This window comes from Nuphar pumila, chromosome 10 (assembly GCF_984573655.1).
Source record: "Nuphar pumila chromosome 10, dmNupPumi1.hap1.1, whole genome shotgun sequence".
NCBI classification, from domain to species: Eukaryota; Viridiplantae; Streptophyta; class Magnoliopsida; order Nymphaeales; family Nymphaeaceae; genus Nuphar; species Nuphar pumila.
The window spans coordinates 4,575,470-4,599,516 of NC_143258.1; the positions used below are offsets into that span (position 1 = coordinate 4,575,470).

General features: G+C 37.3%; 1 protein-coding gene across 2 annotated transcripts in view; it reads left to right on the forward strand.

Moving 5' to 3' along the window:
- LOC149823309 (E3 ubiquitin-protein ligase PRT6-like) overlaps positions 1 to 24,047 on the forward strand; it is a 133,201-nt gene that overhangs the window by 58,429 nt on the left and 50,725 nt on the right. For both annotated transcript variants that reach the window (XM_090018775.1, XM_090018774.1), the window contains exons 7-15: positions 1,977 to 2,171; positions 2,276 to 2,910; positions 4,622 to 4,673; positions 4,781 to 5,408; positions 11,473 to 11,678; positions 11,796 to 12,331; positions 12,436 to 12,540; positions 12,661 to 12,727; positions 12,838 to 12,915. In XM_090018775.1, coding sequence (XP_089874901.1) covers positions 1,977 to 2,171; positions 2,276 to 2,910; positions 4,622 to 4,673; positions 4,781 to 5,408; positions 11,473 to 11,678; positions 11,796 to 12,331; positions 12,436 to 12,540; positions 12,661 to 12,727; positions 12,838 to 12,915 — 2,502 coding nt within the window. The remainder of the gene's footprint in view (positions 1 to 1,976; positions 2,172 to 2,275; positions 2,911 to 4,621; positions 4,674 to 4,780; positions 5,409 to 11,472; positions 11,679 to 11,795; positions 12,332 to 12,435; positions 12,541 to 12,660; positions 12,728 to 12,837; positions 12,916 to 24,047) is intronic.

Consider the following 24,047-nt stretch of genomic DNA (forward strand, 5'->3'; position numbering starts at 1 on the left):
ACTTGGATGCGGGGGTACGGGGAGGATATAATTTTTAATAGTTTTAAGTTAACACTAATGAAATAAAAACAATTATCATATCATCAACTCATCATGCATAAATTCATGCAATAAATCAAATTAACATTCTACAATTGTTATTCCTCATCAATAAAAAAATAAAAATAAACCCAGGCATGGGTTCACCGAAGCAGAACCCAGCAGGCCTGGGTTTGGTCCTTGCGCCAACGAGGGGAGGAGGAGGAAGGAGGAGACGGAAGAAGAAGAAAGATAGGAGGAATGAGGAGAAGAAAGAAGAAAGAGAGGAGGAGGCGAAAAAGGAAGATGAAAGACATGAAGAGGAGGAGATGGAAGAAGAAGAAAGAGTGGAGGAGGAGGCGGAGAAGGAAGAAGAAAGACAAGAGAAGGAGGAGAAGGAATAACAAGAAAGAGAGGAGGAGGAGGTAGAAGAGGAGAGAGAGAGAGAGACCTAAAATCCGCCTTCGTCATCGCCGTTGCCACCATTAGAAGAGGAGGAGAGGAGTCAGGTTGTCGCCGTCGTTGGAAGAGGAGAGGGAGAGGAAGAGTCATGGAGGAGGAGGGGGGGGGGGGGGGGAGAAAAAAAAAGAGTAGGAAAAGGATGAAGCAGAGGGTCGGAGAAGAAGAATAAGAGGGGCGCAGACTAGAGGAAGAAGAGAGGAAAAGAAGAGGAAGAAAAAACAGAGGGGTGAAAAGAAGATTAACCTCTCCCACCTTCTTATTCTCTTTTTTAACGAAAAAATTGCTAGGCTGTCCCTGCACCTAGTTGGGGACAGTCTAGTCGCTGACTAGGCGACCTAGGTATCACCTAGTCGATATTGCTACCTTGAGTGGTCCAGCGCCTAGATACACTTGACTAGGCGCTAGACCTGTGTCAGGGCGACTAGGCGCTGGACCTGCATTTAGGGTGACTAGGCGCTTAGTCTGTCAAGGTTTATTTCAGTCCAAATGGAAAAAGAGAAAAAAAATTGAGAAAACGCTAATAATCTGTAAATTTTCTTGATGGATGCCAATCAACTACAGTTTCTGCTGCCAGTTATGCTTGGCTAAATGTCTGGTCATTTGGGAAAGGGACTGGTTTGATGGTTTAGGCTTTTTAGAGATTTGAGGGCATAAAAGCCCTGAAGTGCTTTAGCATATGGAAGGTTTGGAATCATATGGTTTTGACCCCAAAATAAAGGTAATAACCAAGTCAAGGCTTACTTCAAAGCTAAGAAACTGTTAAAAAGAATCTGCTAATTTTCTACCTGGAGACCATCCAACTGCAATGTTCTTGCCAGTTTCACCTGGTTAAGTGGCTGCTTATTGTGAGGCAAGTTGAGAAGGAATCAGTTATTGATTTACGGTTCCCACTTTTGTCAACTAAGTCAACATGTCCTCTCATATATTTGATGTGAACTAGAGTTGATTTTGTACATACATTGCAGATACATATATACAATCATTTAATATATGTATGTATCTATATATGTAGGTATATTTAAATATGTATGTGTTATGTACTTAATGTTGGCTATGTGGGTCTGGTTGCTGCAAGCCTTTTCATCAAGTCTTCGCAGACTTTTATGTAACTAGTCAATCTTGATCCTTGGTGACAGTATTCTGTGGAGTGCAACTGAGATATTTCTTTTTTGGTAAAAACTTCCTCCTAGGATTGTGAAAACATCTAGGTATGGTGACTGCCTTTATGTGCACCCACTGTTTCAGCTAAAGTCTGACAAACCACGTTGTAAGTTTGAGAGACTAGTTGTAGGGGCTGTAGAAGCTCTTTGTAGCTACTTAACAACAGCAGAGAAAAACAACACTTTAGCAGTGGCCTCTAATATTCTATGAATTGCAACTACAATGTTCTTCCAAAATGTCCTTAATACTGCATTCTGTTCAATGACTTTCTCTTGCTTAGCATATATTCTTTGTGATTTTTTGCTGATTAGTTTTTTAATGTCCTTCACTTGCAGGCATGGATGAAAGATGCACAGTCCAAATTTCTTGCAAACCCAAGTGCATCAGCTGTTGATGAGTTAGATTCGTCAAACTTGATACAGGAGCAAACTTCTCCTGATAAAAGTTTTCCTGAAGAAGCAGTTGATGTCTGTTCTCTTTGTCGAGATGCTTATTCAAGAAGCCCTGTATCATATCTGATACATCTCCAGGTAAGCAGTCTTTTTGTCTTAACGTTCTGATTTTGTTCCGGCTTTGCACTAATGCATGATATTACATACATAAATAATGTTGCTATCACCTTAATGGAAAACAGAAATCTCGCTTGACAAGTTTTGTTGAGAAAGCCCCACTTTCATGGGATGAGCTTTGTCAAAGGGACTTGGACAATTTATCAGTCTCTAATCATATGGTAGACACGTCTGGTGGAAATATTGACTCCAACAGCATGGATATGAATCCATCAATCCACTTGGTGGAGATGATCCGGAATGCAGTAAATGTGGTTATTCGTGGTGGAAGACGAACTGAAGTTGAACATTTTCCTGATCTCGTGAGTATGGCATATTATGATGCTGATGACAACACGTCTTCTATTGATGTGTTTGCTGATCTTAACGATAATTCATTTCGGGGCAATACTTCTGACAATACAATGGAGCCAAGACATTTATGGGAGGGACATCAAAATTTTTCTATTTCACATTCTGAAGGTACTGCAGTTGGTTGGGATGCAGATTTGGCTTTGTTAAGTGATTATGTGCAGTCTGTGTCTCGATGGGTTTCTGATATCCATCAAGCTGGTGGTTATGGTTCTGCAGCAAACGGAGATGCCACATCAAAATTTGGTGGATTTGGTCCTTTAGGTTGTGATGGGATTCATGTTTCTTCGTGCGGGCATGCTGTTCATCAGGAATGTCGGAACCGTTATTTGCTTTCTCTAAAGCAGAGGTATATTCTTAGCTGATATTAATGCATATATTCTGTTCTTCGATATATTGATCCTTTTATGTGTACATCTGAACTGCCATTCAAGTGCATTTTATCAACTAAATTTTAGTTTGCCAGTTATCATGCATACCCTGTAAAGGGAAATGTCAAATATCTACCACTTCTCATAGTTTGACTATCTCTTTGTTGCTTCTTTTTCTGGCATTCTATTTTCGTCTATGCTCTGAAAGAGAACCTTTTTCTTCAATATCTGATGTTGTAAGTTGCAAGTCAAACAGGGGAAACGACAGGGAGTATCATTTTAAACAAGTACTGTGTTGAATGTTGTAGGCAAAATTTGGACTTAGAAAATGCAAACGGTCAAGACATTTTTAGTGCATAACTAAAAGAGAGAAGGTGCCAGGAGCGAGCATGATCAATGTGCGTGCTTGCACATCAGTCTGTATATGGCTGTTTTGTGCCTATCCAGTTGGAGGAAAAACTTGGCTAATCTACTTTAAGATTGTCTGCTCTGCTGAAACTAGCAACTGTTGCATCAGGATTCCAATGTACTGCATCCAAGATCAGAATGAGCTTGCTGGCAGACCACTACCGCCCCATTCTTGATTGAGCTCAAACTGCTCTTTCATCGACACTTCATCCCTCCATCGGTCCCAGAACAAGCCCTCATGATATTGCGATATTTTTGGAAAAAAATATTTCTATATATTGAAGCCTAATGTTTTGTATTTTAAAACTTTTTCAAACTTATTTCCTTATACTTTTGCAAGAAAAAATCATACAAAACTATTATTTTCTTATCTTTCTTATTATTTTTATATTTAAAATTTTAAAATTCCCGAGATTTTTTCGAGAAAAACTACTTATTGAAAATAACTCTGAGAAAAACCTTCACGTGAGAGATTATCTTGAACTATACTGGTGACTATATTAGTAAATCATTCATGTGCCTTTATATGGATGCTCAATGCTGTAACCTGTTAAAAAATGTAATATCATTTGTAATCCCTTTAGTTTTTTAGTCTAGTTATGTATTCTAGTTAGAATGTAATTAGGTTAGGTTTTATTTTTATTTTTTTGACATTCCTAGACCTCTTTGCTTGTTGACCAAAGTCAAAAAGCATTTGTACTATAGAGTCGTTGGATCCCCAACGGCTCTAAATTGAGCCGTTGGGACTTGGGAGTCCAACTACTCCCTCTTGGCCTCCTCTTTTGAGTATTATAAATATGGGGTGATTCCCCCTTGTAACATATTCTTTTGTAAGGGTGTTTTCTCATTTGAATAAAGATTATATTTTTCTATTGCTTTGCATACCCTTTTTTGGGTATATTGTGTGAACCCTAGTGGTTCTTGTGAGTGTGTATTGTTTATGATCCTTCGTGGTTCTTGTGAGTATCATTTGAAGATTCGATTGTGGGTCTCATCTTCTTTCATAACCTTCTATAGTTAATTATGCACTGGAAGATGGTTACCAATCCATGTTGATGTTGAAAACAATATTTTCAGATAAATTTAGAGAGCCATAAAGTAGTTAAAGAAGTGCAAAACACAAAAAGTGAACAGAGGAAAAAACCCGTCTTTTCTTTGCATATTGGGTTGTTTCCTTACTGATATTTTCATAAGTACTTATGCATTGTTTGTTTTCAAAAAATTGTGTACCCTGTTGCTCTAAAGTCTTGACTGTCTAACAACAGTCATTAATTGCTGCAGATATGCTAGCAGAACGGTTTTTGAAGGAGTGCACATTGTAGATCCAGATCAGGTATTGTTTTAAGTTTATTTTCAGGATTTAGTTGTATTTTAATTTACCTTGTCTTCTTGTTTTGGTCAATGTGCTTGTCTGAATGTAAGTCTTTATTTTTTTTTCAGGGAGAATTCCTCTGCCCTGTCTGCCGAAGATTTGCAAATTCTGTCTTACCAGTACCACCTACTGGTTCTGGCAAGATTGAGAAGCCTATAATGCTATTTGACAGACAATCATCAGACACTAGTTCATCAACTTCATCAGCTTCAGGTAATTGCAGAATTATGATTCCACAAGCTTTGTCTCTTCTGCAAGTTGTTGAGAAGTTGGTCAGAAAGAGTGGGTACCGTAAAGTGTTTTCATCGCGACTTGATGAAAGTGTGAAGCCAGCCATAGAGCCTCTTTTGCAAACTCTCTTCAGATTGTATTTTCCTGACAGAGGGAATGCATTGTTGACATCTGGGAGGGTAAACCATTCACTGATTCTATGGGATGTGTTGAGATATACTCTTCTATCAACTGAAATAGCTGCTCGTCATGGGAAATCAGATTCTGTTTCTAGGCAGCAAGCTTTAAACAAGGAAATGGACTCAACTACAGGATTTATATTGTCCTTGCTGCTCCAACTTGGCCAAATAAACCATAATCAGAATCATATTCAGGTGCTTTTGAGGTTTAGAGGCATGCAACTCTTTTCTCAGTCCATAAGTTCTGGTGTTTCTCTGGATGAGTTCTCTGAAGGTAGCCGAAAAGGTAAGAAAATTTGTTGGTCTTCTATTTTGGTTGTCTAGTTAATTGTTAAGTTTGAGAATATGTAGACACGAGTACATCAATGAGGATTTTGATTTTTGAAGATGACTATAGATTCAGTAACCCTCACACTAAAAGCACATGTTGTAGAACTTGGTATAACATGCGCAAGGCTTGAGCTCAGCTTGAGCTGGAGCGGAACTTGAACACTTTCACTAGTGACGTCTAAGTCTAAGCTTAAGCCAGGATGTTTTCTAATTGAAAAATATGTATGCTTAAATGGTCAAGTTTATCAAGAAAGTGGACATGGAATTTGACCTCAGGGACATACTGATAATATCCTCAAAGAACAAGGACAAAATTGTCATTTTCACCTGATGGCACCAAATCTGTGGCTTGGTTGAAATATTGGCTATTTAAAAATAATTTATTGTATTAAGTATTGCAGCATGGCAGTCATGCAGTTGTGTACAAATGTATTCCTATTGTATTAAGTCCTTTATGGTAACTATGTTCTATTGTGAAGCTCTTTTTATGGTAACTATGTTTATAATTACCAATTCAATGGGGGCTGGCCTTCTGCATTGTGCATCTTTGGGATTTTGGCTTCAGCTTATCCTTCTCTCCATTCCCTCCTTTCTAACCTTTCTCTCTTGGAGGTAGCTGGCCAGATTTACATGGTAGTCAAAGCCATTTGATGCCTTTCTCATCTCGAAAGGCTTGGGAGGATTCCATTTTTGAAATACTTTAGTTCGTACCTCATGGTTCTTCAACATATTTCATAATCCTCCTAAATGCTTCCATGTGAACATTGGTGGGTTAGTGCATGAATTGGGAAATCTGGGCCATGAAAGATATATTTTGCTTCACAAGCATAAAGTATTTAAGGTCCATACCATGCTTCTATATTTGCCAGGTCTTCATTCAAATCACCTTCATCCTTGGACAAATTTTGTTTATGGCTGCTGAGGTATTGGTTGGTTTCTAATTATTCACGATTCTTCAAGACATCAAAGACACTTTTGTTGTGAAATTTGATTTAGTCCTTGCCTTTATCAACTTCAATTCCCAAGAAATATTGAAACTGCCTAAATCTTTCATCTTGAGCTTTTCATGAGCAAAGTTTTTTTAATTCTTTATTGGGAGTTGGGACATTTTGAACTGCCAGTTTTGTCATCATCCACATACAAAAGTAAAAGCACAATACCTTGGCTACTAAAATAAGCAAATAGAGAGTTCTGGACAGGCACCTTTTTGAAGCCCAACTCCTTAATTAAATTATAAAAGCTTCAATACCAGGTCCTGGATGCTTGTTTATGACTGGAACTTGATCTCTTGAATCTACACAAACTTTCTTGGGTGAATCTAATAGAACCGAGGTACTTGTAGTTGCTTCATGTGAACTTCGTTTAAGACGTGAACATGAATGCATTCTTTTATATCTAATTGATATGAGGCCAAATCATATGATAGGATTAGTGCTATAATGATTCTCAAACATGCTATCCTAAAAACTGACCGAAAAGTAGCGCATCACATCATTGGTGATATAGGTAAATTCTCATATTTATTCCCTTATCTTGGAAAAGGAAAAATTGACATTGGGGATGGAAATGTGTGCCCAATAGAGGCTTAGCTCATGTCCATGCCCATTCTAAATGTTTGAATCTTCTAAATACCTTTTTAATTTCTCAAATTAAAAGTAATCTCATTATGGTGTCACAACTAATGAAGCTAAATCTTATGTCTTTGAAGGGAGTGATTTCAACATTTCTCGGTGGGTTAGCATTGTTGTCTTTCTTTTGTCAGTGAGGCTGTAGTATCTTGGAGTCTTGTTGTTAAGTGGGCCTTGTTGCTTGGTTGGAGTAGTGCCTGCATTAGTGGTGGTAGGTGCTTCTTGATGGTTTGGGATACTATCTCTGAAGTAAGGAAAGACAATCGTCCTCCCTCCCTCCTAGATTACTCATGGTATTCTTTTTCCTTAGGTCTGATAATATGACTAATAATCTCCCATACTCTAGCCCCTTCTCTCAAAGAACTTCTTTGATCAAGACTTGACTCCATCATCCTTTGAGACTCCAAGATGGTCCACATAGTAGAGGTGTCCCCTTCTATGCCCTTTCTCAATCTCAGTTTTCCTCCTTGTAGATTGATCCTGCACATACGATCGACAAGAGTAAAAGTAATGTCACAACTTTGTTGAGTAATTTGGCTAATAGAGATTAGGTTCATAGCAAGAAAAGGAACAAGGTACACTTCAAAATATTCACCTTGGTTTTGGAAGTAGAATAAAGGGGTAGTGGAACCAATCTTTGGTACATTCATGATAGATCCATTAGCAGTGTGAAAGGCCGCACTGCAAGGTGTACAGTTGGTTAACAAAAACTCTTTCTCAATCATGATTCTAAGTCTATCAACCAACTTGAATGCACATCAGAGATAACTGCTCGAAAACTACTAGAAGTAGATGACACAAATGATAGGTTTAAGCCAGTGAAGCAGAATCAACTGAAAAGAGATTATTGAGCCAAGAGTTGGCGAATCTACTGCATCTCTTTTGTGAAGGTATTATTGGCTACTCCAAACCTTTCTTCTTAAGAGCTGGGCATGTATTCTTCATATGCTCCAACTCTCTACAATAGTGGCACTTGACACCACTCTAGTCACCTCTGGGAGCACCAAATGAGTCTGATTTGCCTCCACTATGCCTCTCATTTTGATTGGTGACAACCAATACCGACTCCTCAAATGGTTGAACAGCAAGAGACTTCATCTTAGTCTCTTTGGCTATGAGCTCATATAGAGTCTGAAGGAGGGCAAGAAGTGAAGCTCTGTGCAGTATGGCACCCTTCATATTATCTAACTCGGGTCACAAGGCCAATAACATACAACCTCTCCTTTACTTTGTTGATCTTCATGCATTCCTTGTAGTCTTTGCATTTAGTGCACCTCTCCTTAAGCTCCATTAGTGCAAAAGAATCCCATAGCTGCCAAATCTCTAAAATGAAACACTCTATAGATTTGTTCTCTTACTTGAGATCCGTAAGCTCCAGCATCAATCAATACTCTTTAGCCCATTTGTCTTGCTTAGACACACTTTCCAAGAATATTCATGCATCCTTGGCTTCTTGAAATTTAGCAAGGTTGAAAGCTATGTCACATGGGTGCGGGTGCGGGGATTCGGCACTTCCAAAAAACCCGGGTGCGGGGGCGCGGCAGGGGCAAAAATGTAAAAAAAATAATAATAATAATAAATTATATATATATATATATATAAGGGGGTTCCCCCCGGCGCGGGTCCATTTTTTTTTTAAATTCCGCAGTCCATTTCATAGGGCAATTATTTAAAAAAAAAAAATCCAAAAAAATGGACCGAAATGACCCTGGGTGCGGTCAACGCACCCAGGGTCGGGTTGGCCGCACCCGCCGTCGACGCGGGTGCGGCACCCTGCTAGCCGAATCCCTGTGACATAGGTTGAAAGCAATACCTTGCTCTACTGAACTAAGAATCCACACCTTAACCTTGGCATCATTCATCCTCCATTCCTTTATCTGCTTTTCATAATCCAGTACATCTTGCTTAGGCTTGGCACCAGTCCCATCCAAATATCCTTTGAGTCCACGTCCCTCTATCACCACCATCATAAACTCCACCAATTTGCGTAGTTCGAACCATGAAGTTTTACGACAATCAACTGAATGATCTCTTAAAACAAAGCTAAATAGGGCTAAACAACTATTGATATCAGAAATCTTGATAATTTTGCACCCACCGACTGCTAGTATTGCTTCAAAACCATGATAGAACTTGTCCAAATTACATCCAAATGAGTTCATATCAAATTTCTAATCTTATTACTCAAAAACAACCCAAAAGAAAGCAGTCTAAGGCTTTAAAACCCTCTGAAATCGATAAGTTATCAAGATTCTTAAATCTTAAATCTGTTCAACTGTTTACTGCCAAACAGAAATTCTTGAAAAATTTTCAGAAAACGTTGGCCCTTTACCAAATCGCCTGCTATTCACTCATAAACCTTGTAAAATCAAGTAAAAAAATTCCTCAATAAAAGTGGCCATCAACCTTCCTTCAATCCGGGTCATTGATTTAGGGATGATGTCAGCAATTTCTTTCTTCAATCTTCAACACAGATGATCTCCCTTTGACGAATGAAGCTTATGTGCCTCCTCCAATGCACAAAATCTCTTCTCTATGTGTTGAATATGGCTATGATACCATATAGAAGGAGAAGAAGCAAGAGGGAGCAAAGGATGAGGAAACACCAACTTCATTACAAAAAGAAAAGAGAATACAACATAAAGGGATTGACTCCTCTCATTACACTTTTTTTTTTACTGAAATATCCCTAACAATATAAATTGATACAACAATGTCGAAAGAACTAAATCTGGACAGATATGACCATTGGAACTATGACTAGCTCCGACTCTACTTATATATACAAACAACACTAGAAATACACACATACTTTAACAGTACGAAGTTTATTGATTTTCTAAGAGAATAATGATCCAGCCTGTGGTGCCATAGGCCTACATCATTATTGACTCCAAGAACTAGCAACTAATTTGAGTTTCTTTTGTGAGGTAAGACCTATTGCAGGGTTCCCCACAACAATGTTGTTTAGCTCACATTGTCCTTGATGATGGATCCTTTAAAACACAGATTCAGGTGTAAAAACACAAGCCAATTGAAATTCATCGGGTAATTGAGAAATTGGCATATGGTTTCTTTTGTATTTAGGAACTAAGAACACAATCTTAATGTGAAGGGGGCCTTTGACAACTAAAGAGTCACATTAGCAATCTGACTAGGGCTAATAAATAAGCCAAAAGAGCCGATCTCGGCCTGCTCGGGCCTGGTTTATTAAGGGTGAACCGCTGCTTAGGCTCAGCTCATGAGCCCGAGCTCGTTATGAGGCGATCATGTGCTGGCTCATTTTATTTAAAACTATATTTTTAAGTGTTTTTAAAAAATTTATAATATATAATATATTTTATGCTTGTATAAAATATATATAATCTGTATAATGTATATAGAATATGTATGAAATATATAATATATAAGACAGGCCAGACTTCTCCTGTTCATACTCGGCTAGGATACCTAAGCGAGCTGGCTAATGGCTTGGCTCATCGAGCCAAGCTTAACAGTGAGCTGCTTGTCTCGTTTCCCATCCCTAAATCTTAGTAATGGGGTGTTGGATCCCATCATTGGCTATCAATTTATCATAGTTTGGTTAGAAAAATCGCCTGGATTTCCAGCCATGTGATTCATAGTGACACTATCAACCATCCATGCATTAGTTTCTGATGGTGAACTAATGGATATTTCCTCCATCGATGTGGTCCTTTCCACCTCATGCTAAAAGTCTAATGTGTGGAAGTATACATAGCATGCTGTCATGTAGCAAATGTTGCAGGCTTGCAACCTTGTTCCAAGGCAAATTCAAGGAATGACATATTTTCTACGATTTTTATGTTTAGAGGAAACTTATGTACTAACTTAGATGTGTGAGAAAATGCATTTTAGAAGTATGTCTTGTTCTTAACCAACATGCATATGCCAGGGTTTAGAACTTTAAATGGGTGCAAGGGTTATAGATGGAGGCTGAAGTATATTCTGAGTCTACCTTTTCTCTTTGGAAGCAAAGAAAGATAAGTTTCTTTAAACATTAACCAAGTATTGGGTGCATGAGTAGTGAAATTAAAACAAACAACTGTCTAACCAAATGATCAATAGTTTCCTCAAAAATTGCAATTCGTGCTGATTCTTCCCCCAATTAATGAACAGATCTTGGTAGTCATATGCTTGTGGCCAATATGCTAATGTTCAATCTGTGAGAGGTCTTCATTGGGGTCAAACAATTCAAACATGGTTTATGACATTAGATGTTTCATATGTTGGAAATAGTAGGAGTATTCAACTAGTTGTAAAAACATTCATTAACCTCAGCATCTTCTAACAATAATGGTATTTGAGTTTGAAGAATGTAACATGTACATGATTCTTCATCTAATTTATGTTTCTCAACATTTTGTTTGGCAGGTGATATGTCACGACTGTTGCAGGATGGAAAGGGAAAGTTCTTCCCTGACATCCAATTTTGGAAAAGAGCTGCTGACCCCATTCTTGTACATGATCCTTTTTCTTCCTTGATGTGGGTTTTATTTTGTCTACCAATTCCTCTTCCATCATGGGTGGAATCATTTGTGCCTCTTGTTCATTTGTTCTATGCTGTCTGTGTACTGCAGGTAACTCTGCTGGCAGTTTGTTCTCTTGAAAATTTTTCTTTCACTTGAAATGGGTTTGTTTTATTTAATTTGCAATGTATGTGCAGAATAGTTAATACCATATTTGTTGAGATGCAGGCACTGATAACATGTGTTAAATATCGTTTTGACCTATCAGAACTAGTATCTGGTCACCGTCTTATCAGTTCTGTTCAAATGCTTATGGTTGAGGCTGCGGTTGGTCAACAATATTTTGCATCCAATTATCTGGATTTTTCTTGCCCACCTGTTGTCATGGTACATCGGTTTACCCTTCCATATCTGCGGAGATGTGCATTATTATGGAAATTACTAAGACGTTCCGCATCAGCACCTTTTTGTGGTAGCTATCATGGTTGGGAAGAAATATCTCGAGGGATGATTGATAATGTAAGGGAATCTGTTGATAGTATTTCTGTGGAGCTTGAGGAGGTGCATAAGCTACAAGACCTCTTCCAGATTCCTGCACTGGAGGTTGTTCTTGAGGATGAAGCACTAAATGTTCTTGCCCTCAAATGGATTGAGCACTTTCGCAAGGGGTTAGGTGTTCGTGGCTATGGATGTATATACTCTTGCCCTGCTGTTCAGTTTCAGTTGATATGTTTGCCTCATCTTTACCAGGATCTCTTGGAGAGGTTGGTTGTCCTCCTGAAAGTGTGTTCATGCCTTGTTCTGCTACATGAGGAATAACTTTGTGAGGTTCGGCTGTTGTCCCATAATAGTGTGTATGTTGTTTTAGGTATATAAAGAGACAATGCCCTCAATGCAAATCTAATTTGGAGCAACCAGCACTATGCTTGTTATGTGGTAGATTATGCTCTCCCAGGCGTTTCTCTTGCTGCAGGTTTTTTTCCTTTTTTTTATAATCTCTCACGTTTTCATCAAGCAGTTCTCTCGTTGGAGGCTCTTGTGTGGATTGTGCATCTTGGTGGTTACTTACAGTTGTAACTTCGTTCTTGACTAGGGAGAGTGAGTGCCAACAGCATGCGATGTCTTGTGCTGCTGGTATCGGCGTATTTCTTTTGATCAAGGTTTGAATTTGAATATGTTATTGGCATTTGGCTTAATGTTTTCCATGAACTATGTTTTGTTTCTTGTTGTTGCCTCCATTTCAAAGTTATGATTATTGCTCTTTAAACAGAGGACCACCATCCTGCTGCAAAGATCTGCTCGTCAATCACCATGGCCTTCACCATATCTGGATGCCTTTGGGGAAGAGGTTGGTGTCCTACTCAATTTAGGTTGTGACATTTTGTTTTAGCAACCTCATGAATATGTGAGTCGATATTTATTTTTTTCCTGTTATGTAATTTTTGGTCTTTCTATCATTCAATTGTTATTCATCTAGTAGTTGTGTATACATGACTGTTGAAGTCACTGAAATTTGATTTTCATTGTAATTTATAATAACTTTTTCCTTTTGAATTCACTTATCTACATTTGTTTTTTTTCTACGAAACTTATCTACATTGTTAATGTTTGTACACTGGGCATTTTTTTTTCAATAAGTGTGTCATAGCTTGTATAGAGAGGATTTAAAATAGAGAAATATCATTGGATCATTTATAAATGAATTAGACATGTAAACACGTCGACAATATTATGATGAATAGAACATAATATGAATACTAAAGATAATCAGGAATTCATGTTTGAGTACTAGTATGATGAACTGGTCATATTCAAACATTATTTTGACCTTATAGAAGACTATCTTTTTATAGGCGTTGTAGAAAACTGTTAGCTATTAGGTACCGACTGAATAATGATTAAGTCAAAGCACAATCTTAATGCTTGTAAAATAACAGAAAATCATCACGGCCAATAAGACATTTCACAATATAATCAAAGGATAAATGAATGTCTAGTTTATTAGAAATTATTAACCTAATATTACAATCCATTTTCTTGACAAGATCTGTAGAATGTTCTTGATTTTCTTCACTCTTTTGTTCTATTATTGAGATTTTTCCCTAGTTTCACTTGTACAAGAATTTTTTGTTTCTTGTGGTGGTGAAGGATGTTCATGCCTACTTTTTTAGTGGAGGGGAATTTTTGTCTGTTCCTCTTTTGGTGGTGATCATCTTCTTCAACTCAGTACCTCAAAGATGGCAGCGAAATAACAACACACTATCTCGCAATCACACGAGAAAGATGCCGAAGTCTAGAACTAGATACATGACCCATAGAACTAACAAATCTAAGGCTGCAGTACGATACCCAAAAGCAATGTGTGACTGAGGTCTCAAATCTAATGAATCAAGATAATACAAATGTCCTTTTCTGTGCCCAATCCCAAGTTTCTTCTCAAATTGCTGATCCTGTAACACAACCAATAAGATAAAATATGACATCATAGTTATGACGAGTTATTTGTGTAATAGAAATCAAGTTCATAGCAAGAGATGGCACATGGTATACATTGGAGATATGCAAATGATATGCAGAATCAAACTGTGATTAGATAGATCCTACTTCAGAGACAAACATAGTGGTACCATGCGCAGTGCGAAATGAGCCTTGACAAGGCATACAATTGGTCAACAAAGATTCATTTGCAGTCATATGACATGATGCTCCTGAATCTATCAACCAACCAGAGCAAGCTTTAGGTATACCTGCAGGGGCAATACAAGATGAATAAGAAGATGATGATAGAGTGACAACTGATTGAGCAAGGGGGTGTCGGTTTTGCTCTAGCACTTTAGTATGCAAATCAACTTTGGCATCACCAAATATAACTGCACTAGGCACCGATGATACTTGGGCAGAAGAAGCAACTCTCTATCTGGCCAACTTAGAACAAGTGTACTTCATATGGCCAAACCTCTTGCAATAGTTGCACTGTATTTTGCTCTCACTTCTTACCTTCTCCATTTTTCATGACAACCACAATCAGCCAATCAACACAAAATGGATACCCCCTTAAAAAATAACATCCACAGCACTCATAACATACTATCTAGCAACCACACGTGAATGGAGTAGACAAAGTATTAATCAGTTATTGTGCACACTACTCAAACCAAGCACAAAAACTCTGTGTACAGATCACTCAAACAAATTATCAAACACTTGATATGCACATGCACATTAAGCAATCTAATTCTTCTCACCAAGTATCTGTTAATATATATATATATATATATATATATTATTTCTCTTATCTTTTGCAATGCCCACTAGGGGCAATTTAGTTTTTTTCTTATTATGTAAAATTGTAAATAGACATGTCCACTAGGCACATTTTTTCTTTTTTGTTATTTTTCATTTGTGAAGGGGCATGAGGGTCCAACCCATAGAGTCGTTGGGACCCTCCCCAACGGTCACAAATGTAATTGTTGGGCAGCTCCCAATGACTCTATGGGAGCCTCCCTTGGTCCCATAAAGTGTGTAGAAGGGGCTTTTGCCCCCACCTCTCTCCAATGCTTTTCTATAGCATTTCAATATATTATTTTTTATATTTCAAGATTTCTCTCTCACATTGTGTGTTTGGTGCCTAGCTTTTTGTGACCTATTGTATTTTGCCCGTTAGTGGCTTCTTGTTTACGTGCTTGTGCATTCGTTATAGTCACTTTGTGACATTGTTTTTTGCACTAGTGTTTCATTACGTGGTATCAGAGCCCCTAGGTGATTGAGCACTCTTGGGACTCTCTTGTATTTTATTTTTTGTGCGCTTGTATTTTGCACACTTGTTATCCTCTTTCCTTCCTCTCTTCCATAATGGCTGACAAGGATTCAAAGATGGATCTCTCATTCAAATTGAATGGGACTAACTATAGAATGTGAGCGACCACTTTGGAAAACAACTTTAAAGGTAAGAAACTTTGGAGATTTGTATGTGGTACGGTTTCAGAACCTCGACTAAAGCTCACCAAGAAGGAAATGAGGAAAAAGCCTTGAATGAAGAATAAAAAGCCAAGGCCATTGATGAATACCCATCCAAAGTTGAAGATTGAGAAAGTAACCATGAACAATGTGGAGTTCAAAAATTATGCTAATCTAACCAAATTTAAGAAGGCAAATGAAGTATGGTTCTTCATGAAAGGTATGTACATTCAAATAGATCTTGCTAGACATTTCTTTTTGCAAGAAAAAGTGAGAGCAACCAAGTAAGGAGATATGAGTATTAGAAATTATTATAGTACTTTATCTCCTCTATGGGATGAACTTGATCTCCAATAGGAAGAAAGTGCTATTGCTATAAGGCAAAACAAATGGAGAGAGAGATTCTTTCAATTCATCCATGGGCTTAGGCCCGAATTTGATCAACTATGAGGATCCCTACTTTATAGGGCTTGAACTCCTCTTAGTGAAATTCTTGCTGATCTATGCCAAGAAGAAACACGGTTGGCTCTAAAAAATGATATTGGTGAAGTACATGTGGTATATAAACCAAGTAATAATACGAGGACATATAAACCTCCTGACTTTTGGAAAAATAACTATAACAACAATGGTGGTGGAAGAAAAATTGTATCATCATTGTAATGAACCGGGGCATCTTAGACCCGATTGTCCTAAGAGAAAAGTGGCTTCCGTTGGAGAGAACTTAAGCAACTCAAATGAAGATAAAAAAATGGATGAAGATATCAAGGATTCCATTGCACAACCTACGAAAGCATTTCAACAATGTGTGAGGACCAACTCTTCCACAACTACTTCTAGTGCCGCGCTTTCATCAACTCCCGGTATGTCTTCTTGGATTTTTGATCCGGGTGCTTTATTTCATATGACTCCTAATGTATCGCTTTTATCCAAACCAAGCACTAATTCTTTCCAATATTTTGTTTCTACGGTCGATGGTACATCTTTGGATATTAAGGGAATAGGAACTCTTGAAACCACTTTATGCAATGACAAAAAATTCTCTGTTCCAAAACTTAACTTAAACCTTTTTTTGGTTCCTGAGTTGTAGTGTCTCTTTTTCATCTTCAAATTGCTATTTGAAAGATTTTCGGTCCGAAAAGCTGATTGGGCAAGGCTATAGAAGAGGAGACCTATATTATATTTATTTTTTGTCATTACCATCTAAGTCTTTTTGCAATCATGTTCAAACAAAAGATGTTGTCACTTGGCACAAAAGATTTGGTCATCCTGGTCTCTCTAAGATGTATCTCTTCCCTCTTTTTGAGAAATTTTGTAATGAAAAGGAATTTACATGCAAGGACTATATCCTTGAAAAAATGCATTCTCTTCATTTTCAATATAACTTCATTTCGAAAAGACTTTTTGAGCTAGTGCATTAGGATGTATGGGGACTGACACTCGTCATGTCTAAAGGAGGATATTCATATTATGTTATCTTTATTGATTATTTTACTTGATATACTTGGGTTTACTTTCTAAAAAACAAATCCAATATTTTTTCTACTTTCAAAGAATTTCTTATCCTTATTCAAAATTAATTTCAACACAATATAACTATCTTTAGATCCGACTTCGGAAGGGAATACATGTCGAAAGAATTTCAAAATTATCTTAAACAAAATGACATTATTTATCAAAGATCTTGTCCCAAAACTGTACAACAAAATGGTATTGCCGAAAGAAAGCATAGGCATCTTATTGAAACCACAAGAACTTTTCTCATCTCTAAAAATGTTTCAAATTTTTTTTGGGCCGAAGCCGCTCATTTCGCAACATATCTTATAAATAGGATGCCATCCTCATCTTTAAAAAATGTTTCTCCCTTTGAAAAATTGTTTAAAATATCTCCGGATTTCAAAAGATTAAGAATCTTTGGTTGTAAATGTTTTGTTCTTTTTCAAGGACAAGACAAACTCTCACCAAAGGCTCTTGAATGTGCTTTTATTGGTTATGGTGAAAATAAAAAAGGATATAGGTATTATGATGTTAAAAATAACAAACTTTAAGTTTCAAGAAATGTGACTTTTCTAGTTGATCAAAATAGATTTAAATATCAAAAACCTAAGGAAGATGTTGATTATTGATTTTTATTTGACTTACTCCCTAGAGATGACTCTAAAAAAACTAATAATACAATTTGGGATAGTAAGATTGTGATAATGAGAATGTTTGTAATAATCATTCTTATCAAAGAGATGATTCTCTTAGTGAGAATCCTAATGAGATTCATGTATATACTCGGCGTAAGGGAAATGAGCATCAAAATGCTTTTGACATATATTCACAAAATCTTTCTTTAAATGATCAAGTTGAGGAATCCTTACCTCGACGATCCTCTAAGAGCATTAGACCTCCTCAAAAATTTGTATCATACAAATCCTTTTCCCTAAATTATAGATCTTGTCTAATGATGATCCATTCCTATCATGGGCCTTCTAACTTTAAAAAAGCTAGGCAATACCCCAATTGAATAGATGTCATGCACCTAGAATTCGAAGCAGCCAACAAGACCGACACTTGAAAAACTGTAACTATCCTTTTAGGTAAAAGGTCTATTGGTTGTAGGTTAGTCTATAAAGTAATGACTAAAAATGATGGGTCATTAGAAAGATATAAAGCAAGGTTAATTGTTAAGGAATATGCACAAGAATATGAATTTGATTATGAAGAAACATTTGCTCTAATTGTAAGGATGACGAGTGTTAGAACTCTAATAGCCTTAGCACAATAGCCTATATACCAACTAAATGTCATGAATGTTTTTATAAATGGGGATCTTTGTGAAGAAGTCTATATGGATCTTCCACTGGGTCTTGAAATTGAAAAAGGAAAAGCACTTAAGCTTAATAAAACTCTTTATGGTCTTAAGAAGCTCCAAAAGTTTGGTATAACCGCTTCAGTAAAGTTCTTGATAGTGGATTTACTTGTTACACTAACACTAGGGGACTGTTAAAATATATGTAATTCATATATATATATATATTTATATATATATATATATATATATAATACCCGATAGGGGTATTTCTGTCATTTCACAAGTACCCGATAGGGGTACTTGTTTTTCTTATTTTATTTTTTCTCTTTATTTTTTGTAAAATGTATTTTTTATTTTTTGTTTTTTGCTCACACAAAAGGGGCCCCACCATGTAGTCGATGGGCCCCCCAACGGTCACATTTGTGACCGTTGGGGGCTCCCAACGACTATATGGGGAGCCCCCTAGGTGGCTCTCCTTTTAAGGCCTCTTGGCCCTCTCCCTCTCCTTCTCTTGTGTATAAATAGGGGTGAACCCCTCTTGTATTTCTTACTCTTGAGAGCTCTCTCTCTTTCAATAAGAGGCATTTATATTTTTATGTTGTGTTGTCTCTTGTGGGTTTGGGTATTATCCCTTCTTTGTTTGTTCATTAGTAGATGTTGTAAGTGCTTAGTGCACTCTTTGCTTTTCCGCATATTTCATTACATGGTATCAGAGCCTTGTGTATGCTCTTCTTTTTAATATAGCTAGTGGTATAGCTATATTTGTTTTTTGTTTCTCTCTCCTTGGTATTCTCTTGTGAGTGGTTATTATGGAAGGAGAACAAAAGATTGATCTCTCCTTCAAGCTCAATGGTTCCAACTACATGATGTGGGCCGCCGCCATGGAAAACAACCTCAAAGGGAAAAAGCTTTGGGGATACGTTATGGGCACCATTCCGGAACCACAACTCCAACTAACTAAGATGGAAGGCGATCAAGAAAAAGCTCTTGAAGGAGATGCCCGCATAAAGGCCATTGAAGATCACTAATCTAAAATAGAAGATTGGGAGAGTAAGCATGCCAAGATTCTTGCTTGGTTCATGAATAATGTGGAGCTCAAGATTTGCGCCAACATTGCCAAATTTAGGATGGCAAATGAAGCATGGTTCTTCATGAAAGGTATGTTTACACAAAAAGACCTTGCTCGTCAATTCTTTCTTCAAGAAAAAATCCGGACTATCAAGCAAGGAGAAATGAGTGTCAGGGACTACTTTAGCACTCTTGGCCCTCTATGGGATGAGCTATCCTTACTAGAACCAAAATGGGTTTCTAGTATAGATGTGAAATTAAGGAGAGAACAAATGGAAAAAGAACACTTTTTCCAATTTTTACATGGGCTTAGGCCCGAATATGAACAAGTTAGATCCTCCCTCCTACATAGATCAAAGCCTCTTCCCTTGGAAGATGCCATAGCCGAAATATGCCAAGAAGAAACCCGTCTTGGCATGATTAAAGGAGGAAATGATGTCTTGGCCGTATCAAAACCCGACAACCATATGAAAACCTACAAACCTCCACATTTTGGAAGGCAAAATAACTATAATGGCAACTATAGAAAAGCCATTTGCCATCATTGTCAAGAACCGGGTCATATAAGACCTAATTGCCCTAAGTTGAATGAAGCACCAAAAAATAAAGTTGCTTCCGTTGAAGAAGCTACTCAAAAGAAAGAAGAAGCAATCAAAGGAACAGACTCTTTTTCTCTTGCTCAACTATCGGAGGCACTACAAACTCTACTCAAGATTCCATCAACTTCGGGTGCCGTTTAGCTTCCTCCTCTCCTCCAGGTATGTCGTCTTGGATCCTTGACTCTGGAGCTTCCTTTCATATGACCCCCCTTGAAAATGAGCTTTCCGATTTATGTAATAACTTTAAAAACTCCTATGTTTCAACTGCCGATGGTACATCTTTACAAGTTAAAAGACTTCTTTGTGCCAAACGTGAGAGTTGTACCTCAACTTAATTTAAATCTCCTCTCTGTTGCTCAAATATAAGATCATGGATGTAAAATCTCCTTCTCAACTAAGGATTGCTCTATACAGGATCTCCGGTCCGGGAAGCTGATTGGGCAAGGCCATAGAAGGGGAGATCTCTATTACATGTGCAACTTGAAACTCCCCATTAACTCTTTTTGTAACCATGTCCAAGATAAAAATATTGATATTTGGCATCAAAGACTTGGACATCCAAGTTTCTCAAAAATGTACTCCTTTCCATTTTGAAAGAAATTTTGTAATGAGAAACATTTTGTTTGCAAGAATTGTATTTTTGGCAAAATGAAATCTACTCATTTTCCAAACCGAACTTTTGTATCCAAAAGACCTTTTGAGTTAGTCCATTCGGATGTTTGGGGTCCTTCCCCCGTCATGTCTAAAGGAGGGTACTCCTATTATGTCACTTTCATCGATGACTACACTAGGTATGTATGGATCTACTTTCTCAATTTAAAATCCGAAGTCTTTGAGTTTTTTAAAAAATTTCATATGATAGTTAAAAATCAATTTTCAAGTAATATCTCTACTCTTAGATCCGATTCGGGTGGAGAATATTTATCAAATGAATTTCAAAACTATTTAGAAGTAAATGGGATTTGTCATCAAAGATCGTGTCCTAGGACTTCCCAACAAAACGGCTTGGCCGAAAGAAAGCATAGACATATCATGGAAACCACTAGGACACTCCTTATTTCCAAAGAAATTCCAAAGAATTTTTGGGCCGAAGCGGCCTTAACCTCAACTTATTTAATAAATAGAATGATATCTTCATCCTTACAAAATACATCTCCATACGAAAAACTATTTGAAAGAACACCTGACTTCAATAGATTAAGAGTTTTTGGATGTAAATGTTTTGTCCTTACTCATAAACGGGACAAATTATCTCCTAAAGCTATTGAATGCGTTTTCTTGGGTTATGGAGAAAATCAAAAGGGTTTTAGATGTTTTGATTTGAAAAATAACAAACTCTATGTATCCAAAGATGTAACATTTTTGGAAAATGAAAATGGTTTTGTGAAAACTAAAGATATTGACGAAAGTGAATATACTTTTTTATTTGATCTTCTATCTCAAGAAGATGAGACTCCTCAAGAAGAGGAAATCTCTAATGAGTCTTTGAATGACCTAGAGGAAATTCCTCTTGATAATGCTATAGATGAGAATAATAGACCAATCCAAACATATGTTAGGCGTGGTCAACAAACTCAGATAAGTGCCTTAAGAAAAATACTCTCAAGGATCCGACATTGAAGAAACATCTTTAAGGAGATCCAGTCGGATCTCCAATCCTCCAAATAGGTTTGTTTCCTATGAGTCCCTAACTCCTAGATATAGAGCATGTCTAATTGCGTTGCATTCATTTCATGAACCTTCACACTATAATGAGGCCAAAAATATTCCCCAATGGGTTGAAGCCATGAACTTAGAGCTTAGTGCCCTTGAAAAAGCAAAAACTTGGGAAATAACTTCGTTACCCACTGGAAAGAAATCAATAGGATGTAGATGGGTCTTCAAAATTAAAGCCAAGAGTGATGGTTCATTAGAACGTTATAAAGCACGATTAGTAGCTAAAGGATATGCTCAGGAATATGGTATAGATTATGAAGAAACCTTCGCACCTGTTGCTAGAATGACTAGTGTTAGGACTCTTATTGCTATTGTGTCTGTAAAGAAATGGCCTATCTATCAACTTGATGTTAAGAATGCATTTCTAAATGGCGAATTAAATGAAGAAGTGTACATGGATCCCCCACCAGGAGTATGTATTGGTAAAAATAAAATTCTTAAACTTAAAAAGGCATTATATGGTTTAAAACAAGCTCCAAAGGCTTGGCATGATAGATTTAGTAATGTAATGACAAGTTTAAATTTTCGTTCATGTTATACTGACACTGCTTTGTTTGTGAAAAGTGCAGGGTCTTTTGTAGTTATTTTACTACTTTATGTTGATGATATGATCATCACAGGAAGTGATGAGCAAGGCATTAATGATATTAAAAAGGTTTTGAAAGAAAATTTTGATATGTCTGACCTTGGTTTCTTAAGATATTTTTTAGGAATTGAAGTGGCGTACTCTCCTCGAGGGTACATTCTCTCTCAGATGAAACTTGTTGCTGACATCTGTTCCAAATCGGGTATCTCCGATGACAAGAAGACAGAAACCCCAGAAGTCATCAATGCAAAATTAAGGTTGGAAGATGGAACACCTCTCGAGGATCCTACTCCCTACCGGCAACTTGTTGGGTCTCTAACCTACCTATCCATCACACGGCCAGACATTGCTCATGCCGTCCACTCTGTCAGTCAATTTCAACATGCACCTACAACCGTGCACATGAGTGCAGTCTTAAGGATTGTCAGATATATCAAAAATACCATAAATAAGGGAGTTTTTCTTTCTTCTGCCTCGTCACTTGATTTAATTGCTTATACTGATGCAGATTGGGGAGGAAATCCCAATGACCGTGTCTCAACTACCGGTTTTTGTGTTTTCTTAGGTGACTCTATGATTTCGTGGAGATGCAAGAAGCAACACAAAGTATCATTGTCCTCGACGGAAGCAGAATATCGTGCTATGGCCACTACAACCATGGAACTTGTGTGGCTAAGAAGCCTCCTCAGTGATATGGGCATTGTCATCTCTACTCCTTCGAAGATGTGTTGTGACAACAAAAGCGCAATCTATATTGCAAGCAATCACACCTTCCATGAGCGTACTAAACATATTGAGATGGACTGCCATTACGTTCGGGATGAATACCTAAGAGGAACTATAGCACTACCTTACGTCACATCAGAGTACCAGTTGGCGGACTTCTTCACTAAGGCTCTTGCGGCTCCTCGGTTTTTGTTTCTCCTTAACAAGCTTTCGGTTATATCCCCGTAAAGCTTGAGGGAGGGTGTTAAAATATATGTAATTCATATATATATATATATATATATATATATATATATATATATATATATATATATATATATATATATATATAATACCCGATAGGGGTATTTCTGTCATTTCACAAGTACCCGATAGGGGTACTTGTTTTTCTTATTTTATTTTTTCTCTTTATTTTTTGTAAAATGTATTTTTTATTTTTTGTTTTTTGCTCACACAAAAGGGGCCCCACCATGTAGTCGATGGGGCCCCCAACGGTCACATTTGTGACCGTTGGGGGCTCCCAACGACTACATGGGGAGCCCCCTAGGTGGCTCTCCTTTTAAGGCCTCTTGGCCCTCTCCCTCTCCTTCTCTTGTGTATAAATAGGGGTGAACCCCTCTTGTATTTCTTACTCTTGAGAGCTCTCTCTCTTTCAATAAGAGGCATTTATATTTTTATGTTGTGTTGTCTCTTGTGGGTTTGGGTATTATCCCTTCTTTGTTTGTTCATTAGTAGATGTTGTAAGTGCTTAGTGCACTCTTTGCTTTTCCGCATATTTCATTACAGGGACCACATAAGTAACTTACTTTTGTATGTTGTGTAAAATTGTCTACGAAGAGACAATACGCATACAAGCATAAATACTTAAAAAAGAAGTGCACGAAGGCACTTTCACAACACTTGAACACAATACGCGAAAAGCGTAGAAATAATAAACATGCAATAATGCATGTGTTTCATAAAGAAGAAGGAAATGCTTGAGACTCTCAAGCTTGGAAAATACAAGGGGGAAACACCCCTATTTATAC